The following is a 14,994-nucleotide window of genomic DNA, read 5'->3' as shown; positions in this document are numbered from 1 at the left end:
CCTAACATATATACCCAACAAAATTAAAAGCAGGCATTCAAATAGATACTTGTTCTGCTTGTATGCAAATAGTATTGTATACCAGTGTTCATAGCAACATTATTCACTATAGTCAAAAGCTGAAAACAATCCAAGTGTCCATCAACAAATAAATAGATGAAACAGAATGTGTTTGATATGTTGATATATACATGCAATGGAATTTTGTTCAGCCATAAAAAGAAATGAAGTTCTGATATTTGCTGCCACAAGGATGAACCTTGAAAACATTATGCTAAGTGACCTGTCAGTTCAGTTCAGTCGCTCAGTTGTGTCCGACTCTTTGCGACCCCATGAATCGCAGCACGCCAGGCCTCCCTGTCCATCACCATCTCCCGGAGTTCATTCACACTCACGTCCATCAAGTCAGTGATGCCATCCAGCCATCTCATCCTCTGTCATCCCCTTCTCCTCCTGCCCCCAATCCTTCCCAGCATCAGGGTCTTTTTCAATGAGTCACCTCTTCGCATGAGGTGGCCAAAGTACTGGAGTTTCAGCTTTAGCATCATTCCTTCCAAAGAAATCCCAGGGCTGATCTTCAGAATGGATTGGTTGGATCTCCTTGCAGTCCAAGGGACTCTCAAGAGTCTTCTCCAACACCACAGTTCAAAAGTGTCAATTATTTGGTGCTCAGCCTTCTTCACAGTCCAACTCTCACATCCATACATGACCACAGGAAAAACCATAGCCTTGACTAGACGGACCTTAGTCGGCAAAGTAATGTCTCTGTTTTTGAATATGCTATCTAAGTTGTCATAACTTTTCTTCCAAGGAGTAAGCGTCTTTTAAGTTCATAGCTGCAATCACCATCTGCAGTGATTTTGGAGCCTCCCAAAAAAGTCTGACACTGTTTCCACTGTTTCCCCATCTATTTCCCATGAAGTGATGGGACCGTATGCCATGATCTTCATTTTCTGAATGTTGAGCTTTAAGCCAACTTTTTCACCTCCTCTTTCACTTTCATCAAGAGTTTAGTTCCTCTTCACTTTCTGCCATAGGCACACAAAAAAACAAATATTACAGGATTCCACTTATATACCAGATCTAGAATAAGCAGAGCCTCTTTCTGTAGAGCCAGAAAGTAGATTAGAGTTTGTCAGAGGTTGTGGGTACAAGAGTTGTTTCTTAATGGTTGTAGGGTTCCTGTTTGGAGCGATGAAAAAGTTTTACAAAGAGACAGTGGGGATGGTTGTACAACATGGCAATCATAATTGCCACTGATCTGTACACTTAAAAATGACTCAAATGGTAATTTTTATGTTATATGTATCTCATCACAGGAAAAAAAAAATTTTTTTTCAAGTCTAGGGTTTCCCATGACACTCAGCATGGAAGCCAAAGGCCCTGTAGTGACCTCCAAGGCCTAGTGCCTTGCCCACTCCGCTGGTCTCTCTACCGTATCATCATCCTCTTCCCCGTCGAACCCGCTGAGCCAGCCACCGGCTCATGCTGCTCCTTGGATGTGAACACACCGGGTTTGCTCCCTGCAGAGGGCCTTCCCGCTTGCTTGTCCCTCTGCATGGAACATGCTTCTCTTAGACGCCATGTGACATGTCTGTCATCTCCTCCATTCAGGTCTTTGCTGAAATACCACCTTATTCCTGAGGCTTCCTGAGGAGCCCTCTGTAAAATAGTTAACCCCACGTTCGGTCAGACCTAATACCCACTGTCCTGCTGGTACATCTTACCATCAGACATAGCAAATATTTATGTGTTAGCAGTCCCATCCATGAGGGCTGAGCTGTTCTGCTTTGCTGACTCCTCTGGCCTTAATGTCTGAAATAGTGCCTGCTCACTCGGTGTCTCGTGAATGAATGAATGAGTGAATATATTTGTGCTGTTGGGGTATCCCTTACCTCATTGATTCTAAAACCATATATCCAGTGGCACTGAGGATAATACTTAGGATGACAGGGTTGATTGTGACAGCAGGTAACATCACCCTTTTTTTGTTGTTGTTGTTCTTATTGTTTAAAACCCAAATATCTGCCAAAACACTGTCACGGTGACCTATTTGGACAAAATCCCTAAGAGTAATTATTTTGAGTTGAATTGATTAAAGATTAACTTTAAGGCACTCCGTTGTTACAGTCATCTACATCCCAGTTCAGTTTCCTCCACGTGAGGAGGAGGATGGTTTCGGTTGTGGTTTAAGAGATTATCGAAAGGACTTAATTAACTGTCAGTGAAGCATTTTGACCCAATTCATCCCTTCTTTTTCTTTAACTTTACCACACCTGTGGAGCAGCTTGCTTATTTCCAGCCAATAATTTGGAATAGATGAGTTCTGATGTCTGCTACTGTCATGAACATTGTAATCCCAGGCTTTATAGTTCTAAGCAAGCCTCTTGGAGTGTGTATGGGTGTGGGTGTCTGGGTGGGTGTGTGTACACATCTGTGGCTGATATTTAGTAAGCAGAAGAGAGAACTGTACTATTAATTTTGAATCTGACTCTCTACCCTACGCTGCTCCTTACTTTGGTAAGTGTGAGAAGTTGAAAATAAGGAAAGTGTAGGTTTATTTGAATGGACATTTGGTGCTAAGATTAAGAAGGTCAAAGAAGATGAAAGCATTCAGATAGAAGCCCACGGTGGAGGGTTGAGAAGGCAGCGAGACTGAGCAGTCACCTTCGTTCATCGCTTCTTCCCGGGACTCTCTCAGCAGTGACATTAGGGATGCTTGAGTGAAGGTGTGCCTCCCTAAGTTTATATTTTAGGGATAAAATGTAGTTACGATAGAGGTAGTTTTCTGCTCTGAAGATAATTTTGTATTCTAAGCAAACTTTTCAAAATTAGGAGATCTTGAGTTTCTTTTCCAATAGTGTATTGCACTGCATAATGTATATTTTAAGACTGTTTCCTTGCATTGATCACATATTTGGTTTCGATAGATTTTCTGTGTAGGCCATATGTTCAGGCTCAGTTAAAAAAAGATTCTGAACTCTAATTTATCTTGAGTTATAAGATATCAAATGATTTTTCCTTCCTCCCTGTTAGCTTCCACTTCAAGCTGTAACAGTGCCTCTGGGCCATGAGAAAATTTACACATAAGAAATATTTTGAATTTGTTAAAAGAAGTTCAGAGCTTAAGAGTTGTTTTCAGATCTCTTGAGTAGGATGAAATACTATCTTACAGGAAATAATTAGGTGATGGGCAGATGCCGAGCTTTTGTTTTTGATATGATTATGTATCTTTCTTTCACTGGGCGCAGCTCAAGTCAGAAGGTTGGGCATCTAACAAGGGGGGTCACCGAGACCACACAGGGGCACATCAGATCTGTTTCTTTGGTGGATGTCAAGCCAGAATTATTCAGGATAGAATCTGAAATGCATTTGATCCTATGGTAGATAGTTTAATAATTTATGTTTGGCCTTATTAGCAAAGCCATGTGTTTACTCAATCACCGGAATAAGAGGAAAAAAACTAAGATCATAGTGAGTTTTTTAAGTGTGTATGTGGTCCAGTTGAAAACCTTTTCTTTGCAGTTTTAATGATCTGATAGCAAGTACACATTTGAGGGGAGGGGGAGGGGAAATGACACATGAATAATGGCTGATTTGGAATTGCTCATGCTCCGCGTGGCACCCAAAGGCTGAGGGTGCTGTGCTGTCATCTTGTAATTGCAACAGAGGTTTTCCAATGCCAGTTTTCTCCCAGAATAAATGAAAAGGTGTAATAGATTCCAAGTTTCGTTTGTTGATCCTCTTACATGATGATGTGCCTGTAACACTAATGGACTGTATGTGTAGCATTCTTTCCCGAGACTGCAAGAGCTAGAAAATGCTACCATGTTTGGTTTGGAGATAATGAACACTCTTAGTGACGTAGTATTAATATGCTCCCAATTAGAGAAATGTCCTGAAGAATAGTGGAGAAAGGTGCCTTGGCCTCTGTAATCCCCTGTCTGTCCATCAGATAATGACACGAACGCAGGGACAAGGTTGTCTGTTCGTCCAGGAAGAGGAGCTGGCACATGGAATGCCATCGCTGGGCCCTGGCAGCACCTGCAGGTGGCAGGGGCTGAAGAATTCACTTAGAAGCTGCACTGCAAGATGGGGAGACAGGTGGCAGCTCTCTTACAGGGATGTCTTTTATTTGAGCAGAACCAGACCAACTGTTCCTCATTAAAACACATTTTGCAACATGTTCTAATGTGAGCAGATTAGGGATGTGTGCGTGTCGCCCATGCAGAGAAAACCCAATGACATACCATCCACCGGTCACATTTACTGAGTCTCGGCGTGGCTCAGAGCCGCAAGACAGGTCATGTGAAATCACCTGACCTGAGGCTGGTTTTCCTGGAAGGGCATTCTGTAGGGAAACACAGAACACCGTTACCTCCCTGTGAAGTGAACAAAGACAGTTTGGTAGGAATCTTGATACTGGCAGTTGTTTTAATAATTAAGCAGTGCCTTGATTTTCCTCATTTGTTTGCATTGCATTATAAGTATATCTCTGATGTGTAACTACCCAAGCTAGACTTAATATGACTAAAGCCATACCTCTCCCCTCCTTCCCCCTTTACACCTACTCTATAAACTGGACAAGTACTTCAAGTTGGGAGAAATTCATGTCAACTTCTTCACTGAGTGGTTGGGAGAATTAAAGGAGAGATGGCATGGGGAATAAAAACATGTGCTGGACACTTGGGGAACGTTCCAGAAACACTGAGTCTTCTCCTTCGTGTTGATGCACAGAGCTTACCTTCCGCCTGTCTTGCCGGATCCTTATGCCTCTGGCTCTGCAGCCGTGTCTCACTTTATAAATGTTTTTGGTGAAAAGGAGAAGGAAGTTGGAGCTGGCTGTGACTTAGTTCCTTCCTTTTTAGTTTCCTTGAAAATAGCACCAAAGCAATGTGAGATATTGGAGGAAAGTGTTATCCGCTTCCCGAGGTTTCTGAACATTGGTTTGGTTTCTAGGATTTTTTTTTTTTTTAGTGTATATTCATGGTTCTATTCTAATAGATTTATTGCTTTAATAGGATTTGATACGCTACACCTTTGAAAATTTGTAGAATATGTTTAAGAATTTGGATGTAAGTTTGTTTAGAACTTAATCAATGAAAGTGAGATTTACAAGGAGGAAAGATCATGTTAATTAAAGTTAGCACTTTCTCAATATGTCCTTAATCTACTATGACTAGATAAATACATGAATCTTTTTGACTGAGCAAAGGTCATATCCTGCTTTGTTTCTGTTTTGTAAAGGCACTTCTAAATGGAATTTGACTTCTGAAGAATTATAAATCTGAGTGTTGATGTTTGGTTATAGTAAATAATAAAATTTCTTGTATTTGTTGTATTATAGCTTGAGAGATAAAAGTGTGTCTTGAATTTCAAAAGTTAATAACTCTGCAGATGTTTAAGAGGTTTATGAAAGGTTCAAACCTTCTGTTTACTTTACAGAACTATTGACTATGCCAAGTTTTTCTCCTCTAAAGTCAGTTATGTGCAGTATTCTATGCACATGTGTATGTTTAAACTTTATCTTGCTACTGGTTATTTATCATCACTTCACCTATAAGCACTTTGTTCCATTACAGCCTGGAAATACTATATACATTATTTTCTAACCGTGAATGCTGCTCTGACTGTGGAAACTGCAATAGTTGTGTATTTGCATGTTAGAGGAACTTGGACTCTCTGAGAAAGTCCTTGTACTTCCTTTATTTCCAAATTACTTTTCCTTCAGTATCCCAGTGGTAGTTGACAATTGAAATGTACAAACCTGCATTGTAGTTGGCTACCAATTACTCTGTCATCTGAGAAACTTCTTTTCAATCATATTTAAAAACACATCATCAGACTCTTTTAATCAAGATCGTGAATTAGTACAGAGTGAAGACCTGGAGGCTCAGATGGTGAAGAATCCGCCTGCAATGCGGGAGACCTGGGTTCGATCCCTGGGTCAGGAAGATCCCCTGGAGAAGGGAATGGCAACCCACTCCAGTATTCTTGCCTGGAGAATCCCATGGACAGAGAAGCGTGACGGGCTACAGTCCATGGGGTCACCAAGAGTCAGATACGACTGAGCAGAGATAATAACCGAAGCACAGCGTGGTAAAGACAGGCTGCATTTTCTCTCTGCTGCCTTGTTGTCAGCCTCACATTGCTCTCAGGGAGAGTGGCCGGTCAGGGGGCTTCTTGTGGCTGTGGAGGGATGCCGCTGCACTTCCGTACGCTCCTGTGATGCAGCCTCTCCCTCCAGGACAGGAGAGTGCTGGCACCAGATGGGTCAGTTATGTTCAAATGTGTTCAGTGTTTGCGTGCGAGAGGAAAAAAAATCAGTGCCTGAGGAAGAATGACTAAGGCAAACCCAGCCCCAGATAATCTACAATGCTAGTTTAATAGGTACCATTTATATTTTGAGCAAAATTTTATGGCAAATGAGTTGGAAGGAGCAGAGGAAAAATTTTTATGAAACTTGTTAACAGTCAAAGGGTTTTTTTTTTTTCAGACTCAGCACAAGTACTTTACCTATTCTTGTAGTTTTGTGAAGCGGAAGGTGTTACGAAGTGAAAGTCGCTCAGTCGTGTCCGACTCTTTGTGACCCCATGGACTATACAGTCCATGGAATTCTCCAGGGCCCAGAATACTGGAGTGGGTAGCCATTCCCTTCTCCAGTGGATCTTCATAAAATCAACCAAACAGGTGGCTCAGTGGTAAAGAATCTGGCTGCCAACACAGGAGATATAAGAGATGTGGAGAAGAAAATGGCAACCCAGTCCAGTATTCTTTCCTGGAGAATCCCATGGACAGAGGAGCCTGGTGGGCTACAGTCCATGGGGTCACAAAGAGTTGGGCACAACCGAGTGACTAAGCATACACCAATGATTAAAGCTTGGAGACTCACCTAGTCCTGCCCCCGGGCAGCCTGACCCCTGGTCCAACACCAGTGATCACCTAGTGGCAGCTTCTGGAATTGCAGGCACAGAACCAAGGTCCAGCCTTCAGAGCTGAGGGTTGGGGTAGATCTTCCCTGAAGCTAGTAGAGCTTAAGACTCAGGAACTCACACTTTGAGGGGGCCATTCCAAGGGCCTGTACCTAATTTTGAATTGATTTTTTTTTTTTTGAGAGAAAGCATCAGGCCCCACAGTATCTGAATCTGTGAACTTCCTGAAGTTATCTGCCAGGTTTGAGCCAGGCTGTGTATATATGTGCACAGACGCCTCCACATCAGTCAGTAGTCCTCACTGACATCTCAAAGCCATCTGTGACTTAAAAAGATCAAAGGACACAGGCCTAGGAGAAATTAATCAGCCTCTTAGTTCTGGTCTTATAAAGCTAAGCTTAGAAAGTGCTGGTTTAATTGCTAGAGGCAGCAACTCATGACGTGTACAGTTGTGCCCATTGATCACCAGAGACATGGCTGAGCCCATTTTTGACCAGCTAGATCTCATCTGCAATACATCCTCATACCCATCCATCCATCCATTCATTCCTGAACACTTGCTTGCGTACCTGCTCTGTGTTTGCAGCTGTGGAAGTTCCAAGAGCCCAGAGATGAACTAGGTGACCTCCCTGCTTTTTAGGAACGTGCAGAGCGTCTGTCATTTCAGCTGTAGAAGTACACGTTCTTTCCCAAGGCTGCCATTATCCATATGAGTGCTGTCCTTGAGACCTTGGGGCTATTTTAAACAAATCAGAATGAAAGCTTGTCGTCATATTCCCCACTCCAAAATACCGTGCAGAACACCCATCTTACAAGAGAGTGATTCCCAAGGCGTGTTGGGGTGCAGGTGTCTCTGCTGTGGGGACAGTATCTCCATCTGACCAGCTGTGAGCCTCCTTGTCTGGGCCCCCGGCACAGGGACAGCAAGGGATCAGCCCAGGTCCCCAAGGAGCCTGGAAGGAAATGATGGCGTGACTGCCATTGGACTTGAGAGATGTATCCTTGTGATCCAAAGCTGTTTTAATTTTGCAATTAGTCTCCTGCGGTCAAAGCAAGAAAATTCTTCCATATCTTTCGCATGTAAGTCTTTGCTGGTGGAAATTGGGTTGTGAAAGTTCTCATTTTCCCCTTCCTAATCTTTGTCCCTCCATTACCCACTCACCTGAACTCAAGTATTGTTGATTCTCCATCAGAAGGCTGCCGTTCCCTCCTTTCCATGCCTCCATCATGGAGGTCCTTTTCCCCTCCACCCCATCTCTCGCCACACCTTGACCCAGATTCCCTACCCACATTCTCTCCCCTCCCCGCATTCTCTCCCCTCCCCTAACTCCACCCTACTTTCCTGCCAGAGTCATCTCTGTAAAGCACACTTCCAGCACTTCTGCTGTGCACAGAGGGGCTGCCATTCTCCGCAGAGGCCGAGGCTGTCACTAGCGGATTGTTTGAAAGCGTGGAAAGAAAGAATAAGCGAAGGGAAGTGGCTGTTCAGGGACCTTTGGTGCTTCTGTGGATCTCCTGTCCTTCCGCAGTCATGCCCCTGGGTCGCCCCCTCCTCCCCACCCGTGCTTCATTCCTTCCACCTGGTATTCTCCTTCCCCCAGCCCCACCTCCGTTTCTCAGAATGTTATCCAGGTTTCAACAGAAGAGGCACTGATTCTAAGGCCTGTGCATCAGGTGGAAATCTTATATCATGGAATCAGAACTACACTTGAAACCCTAGAACCCCCCTTGAGAGTGGCCAAGGGCCCCCGTCCTCCCCACACCTGCAGAGATGCCTGAGGGAACAGACGCCGCCTCAGAATTCTCACTGTAACATCTCCTGGCTCCTCGTGTTACCACCGAGCTGGGTTTCCCAGTCTTTCCATGTCTGGTACCCAGAGGGTCACCCAGAGGGCTATGTGGCACCTGGGGTCAATGGAAGGGCTGCATGGGGTGGATCCCTCTGGCCACCCAGAGCCCTTCAGGTGCCCCCTCACGGTCAGGAGCAGCCCTCCTACAACCAGTATGTTTGCTGAATAAAATTACTCCCTGTGGTTTTTCCTTTGTCATTAGTCTTTTCCTGAGTGGATACAGTCATATCCCTGAAAGTTAAGTTCCTTTGTGATGCATCTCCATATCGGTTCTGCCCTTCAGGGAATTCTGCCCTGATTCTCCATAAACATTCTTTATCTCTCCCATATAGTTTGAGTATAACCTGGAAATGTATGAACTTGGTCTGACCCTTAAAGGAAAGGAACTGTCGCTTATACCTGACTTAGCCCACCTGACCTGTGGTGGGTGTTTGAATGCGTCTGTGATGAAGGAGTAAGTGAAGCTGCTTACATCAAACTAGAACGCTTCTGCAGTGCAAAGGAGGCCATCAACAAAAGGAAAAGGCAGCCAACCGAATGGGAGAAAATATTTGCAGACTGTGTATTTGATATCTGATGAGGGGGTTGATACCTCAAACATATAAAGAACTCATGTAGCTCAATACGAAAAAAGAAAAGTGATTTTTAAAATGGGCAAAGAATCTGAATACTGTAGACAATTTACCAAAGACATACAGATGGCCAACAGGTGCGTGAAAAGATGCTCATCAGCACTAATAATCAGGGAAATGCAAATTAAAACCACAATGAGATATCACCTCATACCTGTTAGAATGGCTATCAGAAGAGATTAGAACTAACAAATGCTGGTGAGCATATGGAGAAAGAGGAACCCTCGTGCACTGTTGGTGGAAATGTAAATTGGTGCAGCCACTCTGGAAAGCAGTATGGAGTTTCCTCAACAAATAAAAATAGGACTGTGGTTTAATCCAGCAATTCTACTTTGGAGTGTTAGACCAAAGGAAACAAATACACTAACTCAGAAAGATACCTGCATTCCCATGTTCATTGCAGTGTTTTTCACAGTAGCCACGACATGGGCGTGGAAGCAACCGGAATGTCCATCAATGGATGAATGGACAAGGAAGATATGACGTATGTATGCAATGAAATATTACTCAGTATAAAAAAGAGGGAAGTCTTGGCATTCACAACAGCATGAATGAACCTTGAGGGCGTTATACTAAGTGAAATGCACCAGAGAAAGACATGAAATCTCAAATAACAGAACTGATTGTATAGATGCAGATGACCCGTCGGTGGTTGTCAGGGGCATGGCAGGTGGATGACATGGGTGAAGAGAGTCAAAAGATACAAACTTAGAGTTAGAAATACATCACGGGGATGTAAGGTACAGCATGGTGACTATAGTTAACAATTCTGCGTTGTATATTTGGAAGTTTTAGCGAATAGATCTTTAAAAGCAATCTTTACTAGGGAAGAATGTTGTAACTGTGCTATAATAAGACCTACTGTGATGCTCATTTCAGTGTCTACAAATACTGAATCCTTATGTTGTACACCTGAAACTAATACAATGTTATATGTCAGTTATATCTCAATAGAAAAATTAGTTCCTTCTAGGAATCTTTTGCTGAACTGATATAATATCAGTGCTTTTCTCTTTTTCTTTGTCCTTAAAACCTTTTGCTTTCCTCTATGTTTCTCTCTCCATAGGAATTCAGAAACAGGCTTGGGAATCACCTGAACTCAGTATCCCACACCTCAGCTGCAAATCAACGAGTGTCGGCCAGTTCCCGAATGGTGCTACGATTGCAAAGGCTACACCGGGACTTTGCACTGAAGATGTCTGTGGGCCTGGCTGTGTTTGCTATTCTTTTTGCGCTTTTGGTCAAGGTCTATAATTAAAACACAACCAGCTGAAGCATCTGTGAAGAAGAATAAATTTCTAATTCAAATCTTCAAAGAAAAGGAGAGCAACCACATCAGTTCTCAAAGGGCAATGATTTATACTGGCCTTACTAACGGCTTTTCAGCCACACTCTTTAATGAGGCTTCCCTGTCTCACGTTGAGTTGGACCCATTGGTTATTTGACCTAAAATCTAATAACGGCTGCCACAGCATATCTTTTCAATTAAGCGCCCTTGGGTTTATTTTTAGCAAAAAAAAAAAAAAATGCAAGTGGTTGCATTTCCTTTAAATCACCAGTCTTCAAGTCAGAACCTGTTTGTATGGTGGGTCTGGTTACCTCTTCCTCATGCAGAAGAATTTTCCATTTTCAATAAACATTTTAAAATCTTGTCTTTCTCTTTATGCATTGTTTGGGGCCCCAACATTACAAAACTTTTATTTTCCACAGCAGATGTGTTATGGAAAAGTTTATATGGAAACCTGTGTTTGGAACTTCAATCCTTTCGGAATGCACAGGAAGAGCCTGCCAATTAAGGGATGGTGGCAACATTTTGAAAAATCTGAGGAATCACCCCCTTCTTTAATAACCCACAAACTTTCAAAAACTGGATTTGTCTAAAACAAGCTCTGCCCCTTTCCTGGCTTTTTTTTGGGGGGGGGGATCTATTTACATGACTGTTTATTTCTACCTGATATCATTGGTGTTCACTAAATGAAGTGATTTCTGTTACAATTAAAGCAGTTGGTGTAATGAACAAGTCTCACGACTATCAGAATTTAAATAATTTATTTGGATTGTACAGTCACAGGAACATCAGGCACCTTGTGGTTACAGGACAGTTTTCATTTTAAATCCCCACCCTCTTCAGCTTGTGGTTTTATCCCAAAATGTTTCAACCTCTTTTGTGTCTTTAAGAAATCTAAGTTCAAATTACGTCATCAATCATTGAATTAAAAAAAAAAAATCAAAGACTTCAGTACATACCTCCCAAACCTGGTATGTGGTTCTAAGAGATCACGTTTAAAATGCAAGGATCTGCTCTTGACTCTCTGGAAGCCCTGCAGTGACTCAGCCACTTAGGATCTCCCTGATCCATCAGCAGGAAGAGGGAGAAGAGTTAGCAGAGTATGGGAGGGAGCCTGCTGGGTGCTTCCTTTTTGAGATACATGCAATCATTTCTTTATTAATAAGCAGTGGGTTGCAGCATAGTACTGGTTTAACGAAAACCTTACAGACATGGAAATACCACCGAAAGCCTAGAGTCACACTATACAGGGCAGAAGAAAAGCTTTACCTCTGATGCTAGAGACAGCAGGCTGCCCGTGCGCCTTCCCAGTCCCTAGCTCTGTCCCCCAAAAGCTTACAGTCCTTATTTCTAACATCAGAGATTGGTCTGCATGTTCATGAATTTCATACAAATGGAGTCACATGGCATGTGCTGTTTTGTGCGTCTGCCTTTTGCTCGGCATTGCCTGTGAGACACATCCAGGTGGTTGTATGTGGCAGCTGTTCATTCACTTTGCTTGCTGAATACAATTCCATTGTATGAGTATACCCCATTGTAATTATCCATCCTGCTTTTGAGTTGTTTCTGATATTTTGGCTATTGGAATAATGATGCTATGAACGTATGTTTGGGTCCACATATATATGCATCTGTGTGAACTTGCATTGCATTTGTGCACACCGCGAAATGGCATTCTGCAAGGGTTCTACCAACTTCCATTCCCGTCAGCAGTCATTGAGAGTTCTGTGTGTGTCCACTTGTTGACGTGTACCCTGCCATTCTCCCCGCTGTTTCTGCACCTTTGACTTTCTTCAGCCGATCTCGTCTCTGTTGTCTCTCATCATGACTAGCCCTGTTTTGATCATAATGATAATACTGATAATCATGAACCGTCTAGCCTTTGAAAGCATCAGACGAAATGATGGGGACTTTACAAGTGTTCCTCCTGGAAACACAGCCCTGAGATAGGTATTGTTATTCTCGCTTTGCTGAGGGGAAAAAAAAAAAAAAAAACACCTAAAGCCCCCAAGATTAAGTAACTTGCAAGGGACACAGAACCACTAAGTCGTAGAGGCAGGACTTGAACTCAGCTTGACTCCAAAGCCTCTGCGCCTGGGCTGTATACTCTTCCTACTCTCTTGGCTCCATCTTCCATGTGAACTTGACCTGAAGCAGTAGATGTGTATCTAGGATTGACCCTGTGGGTGCCTGGGTTCTGTGGGAGCCCAGCCTTGCCCTCTGTGTTGTCTTGCTCCAAGAATGTGCATGGTACGTGATGCACTTCTAAAAGATGTATCATGCAAGTTTATTTTCTCTTCCTTCGTCCCTCCCTCTCCCTCTCTTTTTCTTTCTGTCTTGCCTGATGTACCAAGTGTGAGACTGTCAATAAGATAATGTAAAAATTCTTTGGTGAAAACTTTGCTTTGTTGCTGGGAAAATGTGTCTAAACATCAGATTTCCATATGTCATTCAGTCAAAACATAGGCTTTTCCATTGACTTCACTCCAGGTTGCATATTTCAGTGTAAAATATAAGATGTCATGGAGAAAGAATTAAGAGTTACAAATGAAGCTTCAAGAGGCTTTAGCATTATAAAATGAGCATAGGGAAAAAATGTAGGAAGGAAGAAAGGAGGGAGAGAAGGAAGAAAAAAGAAGGGAAGTAAACGATTTTCTTAAGGCTCGCCTGACCCTAGGCATCCCAAGGGGCTCTGGTGAACAAAGGAGAACTATGGGCTATTTTAAATTTTTGAAGGAAACAGAGGGAATCTTTCAGATACCATGTAGAATAATAGCTCAAAATAGTTTACAACATGAAAATGCACATTTTTCGATGTTACCGTGGGCTCCCCAGGTGGCTCAACAGTAAAGAATCCACCTGCCTAGCAGGAGATGCTGATTTGATCCCTGGATCAGGAAGATTCCCTGGAGAAGAAAATGACAGCTCACTCCAGTATTCTTGCCTGGGAAAATCCCATGGACAGAGGAGCCTGGTGGGCTACAGAACATGAGGTTGCAAAGAATCAGACATGACTTAGCGACTAAAGAACAACAACAAAAATATCTTTCTAAGACTAGGTTTTAGGTGGTTGCTGTGAGAAAAAGCAGGTATGAAGTGAAAAAATCAATCTTTAACAAGAAATGAATGTGATTTTATTTCAAACTTTGAGAGGTTGTGCAGTGCCCAATAGATGCAGATAATTATAATTTGAGAATCACACATTTTTTCAAACACTTTTTGTAATATAGTAAGATGGAAGTACTTATTGTTAGTCCCTACCTACTTAATGAAAGAGAATGGGTAGCTGTTTCTTTTGGCCTAGGAGTACCTTGAATCAGGAAAGCTTGGGCACCTCTGTTCTATGATGCAGCCTAATCTAGAGCATCCAGGCCAAATTTGTATTTAATCTGGTGTCCTGATCACTTCTCAAAGTGCTGTTAAAAGTTAAGTCATGAACAGCACATGTTTAATAAACTTACACTTGCTTTACCATTGAGCTTCATTTCTACAGTGTTGAAACTGTAGAATTTGAGTTAAGGAACCGTGAAGGAGTTAAGGACCCTCATCGACTGGATTCAGATCTCAGCTGTTTCCAGGACAGATCTGAGGAAGACAGTATAGGGAAAGAGCATGAGATTTTTTACATCAACCAAAGTTTGGTTTACATTTGCAGCTAGACCACTTCTTCTTTCTGAGCCTCCTCTGTGAAATAGGAACAAAACTCCATTGCAGGGTCATTGAAAGATGAAATGAGATCACATTTATCAAGTAGCATGTCCTTGGGACATATCATTTCTTCCCCTTTCATGATTCCTTTAGCAGTTTTAACATGAAAATCGATTTTATAAATAAGGGTAGATGTTTTAAATTTTGATATTAACACATGGCCACCCAAAACAATTATATGTGGAATAAAAAGATCCCTGCCTCAAGGGACTTACAGTCTAATTTTAACAAATGCAGCAGAGGAAGAAAAATTCAAAGAAAATGGGTTGCAGCTGTATGTGAGGAGATCAAATTAATGAATGCTGCACAGATTTGGGTGGCCAATCTAAGATCAAGAAGCAGATTTTTCCATGGCCAAAGATGAAAAGAGCAAAGAGATTAATAGGGAGGTCTAGAAGTCATGCCCTCCTCCACCCTACCTTGGGGATAAAAGGAAATGCAGACACTGTTATTCTTCATTAGTTTTCTGTCAATTATTTCTTACCCGTACTGTTTCCTAGAGCTCTAAAGCCAAAATATCCCAGCTGTAGCAGTTGAAGCAAAGTTTCTTTTGGTTTCTTATGGTCTTCTTAATTTATGGGCAT

At 42.4% G+C, this 14,994-nt stretch overlaps 1 protein-coding gene across 4 annotated transcripts in view; it reads left to right on the top strand.

Annotated features, from left to right (window-relative positions):
• Positions 1–11,068, top strand: part of CDKAL1 (CDK5 regulatory subunit associated protein 1 like 1) — a 608,618-nt gene extending 597,550 nt beyond the window's left edge. For all 4 annotated transcript variants that reach the window (XM_069562792.1, XM_069562791.1, XM_069562793.1 and 1 more), the window contains one exon: positions 10,481–11,068. In XM_069562792.1, the coding sequence (XP_069418893.1) occupies positions 10,481–10,672 (192 nt within the window). In that variant the 3' untranslated portion in view covers positions 10,673–11,068. The remainder of the gene's footprint in view (positions 1–10,480) is intronic.
• Positions 11,069–14,994: the final 3,926 nt, after the last annotated feature.

This window comes from Ovis canadensis, chromosome 20 (assembly GCF_042477335.2).
Source record: "Ovis canadensis isolate MfBH-ARS-UI-01 breed Bighorn chromosome 20, ARS-UI_OviCan_v2, whole genome shotgun sequence".
In the NCBI taxonomy this organism is placed as follows: Eukaryota; Metazoa; Chordata; class Mammalia; order Artiodactyla; family Bovidae; genus Ovis; species Ovis canadensis.
Note: the sequence above shows the minus strand (reverse complement) of the source record. Positions and strands in the feature narration are given on the sequence as shown.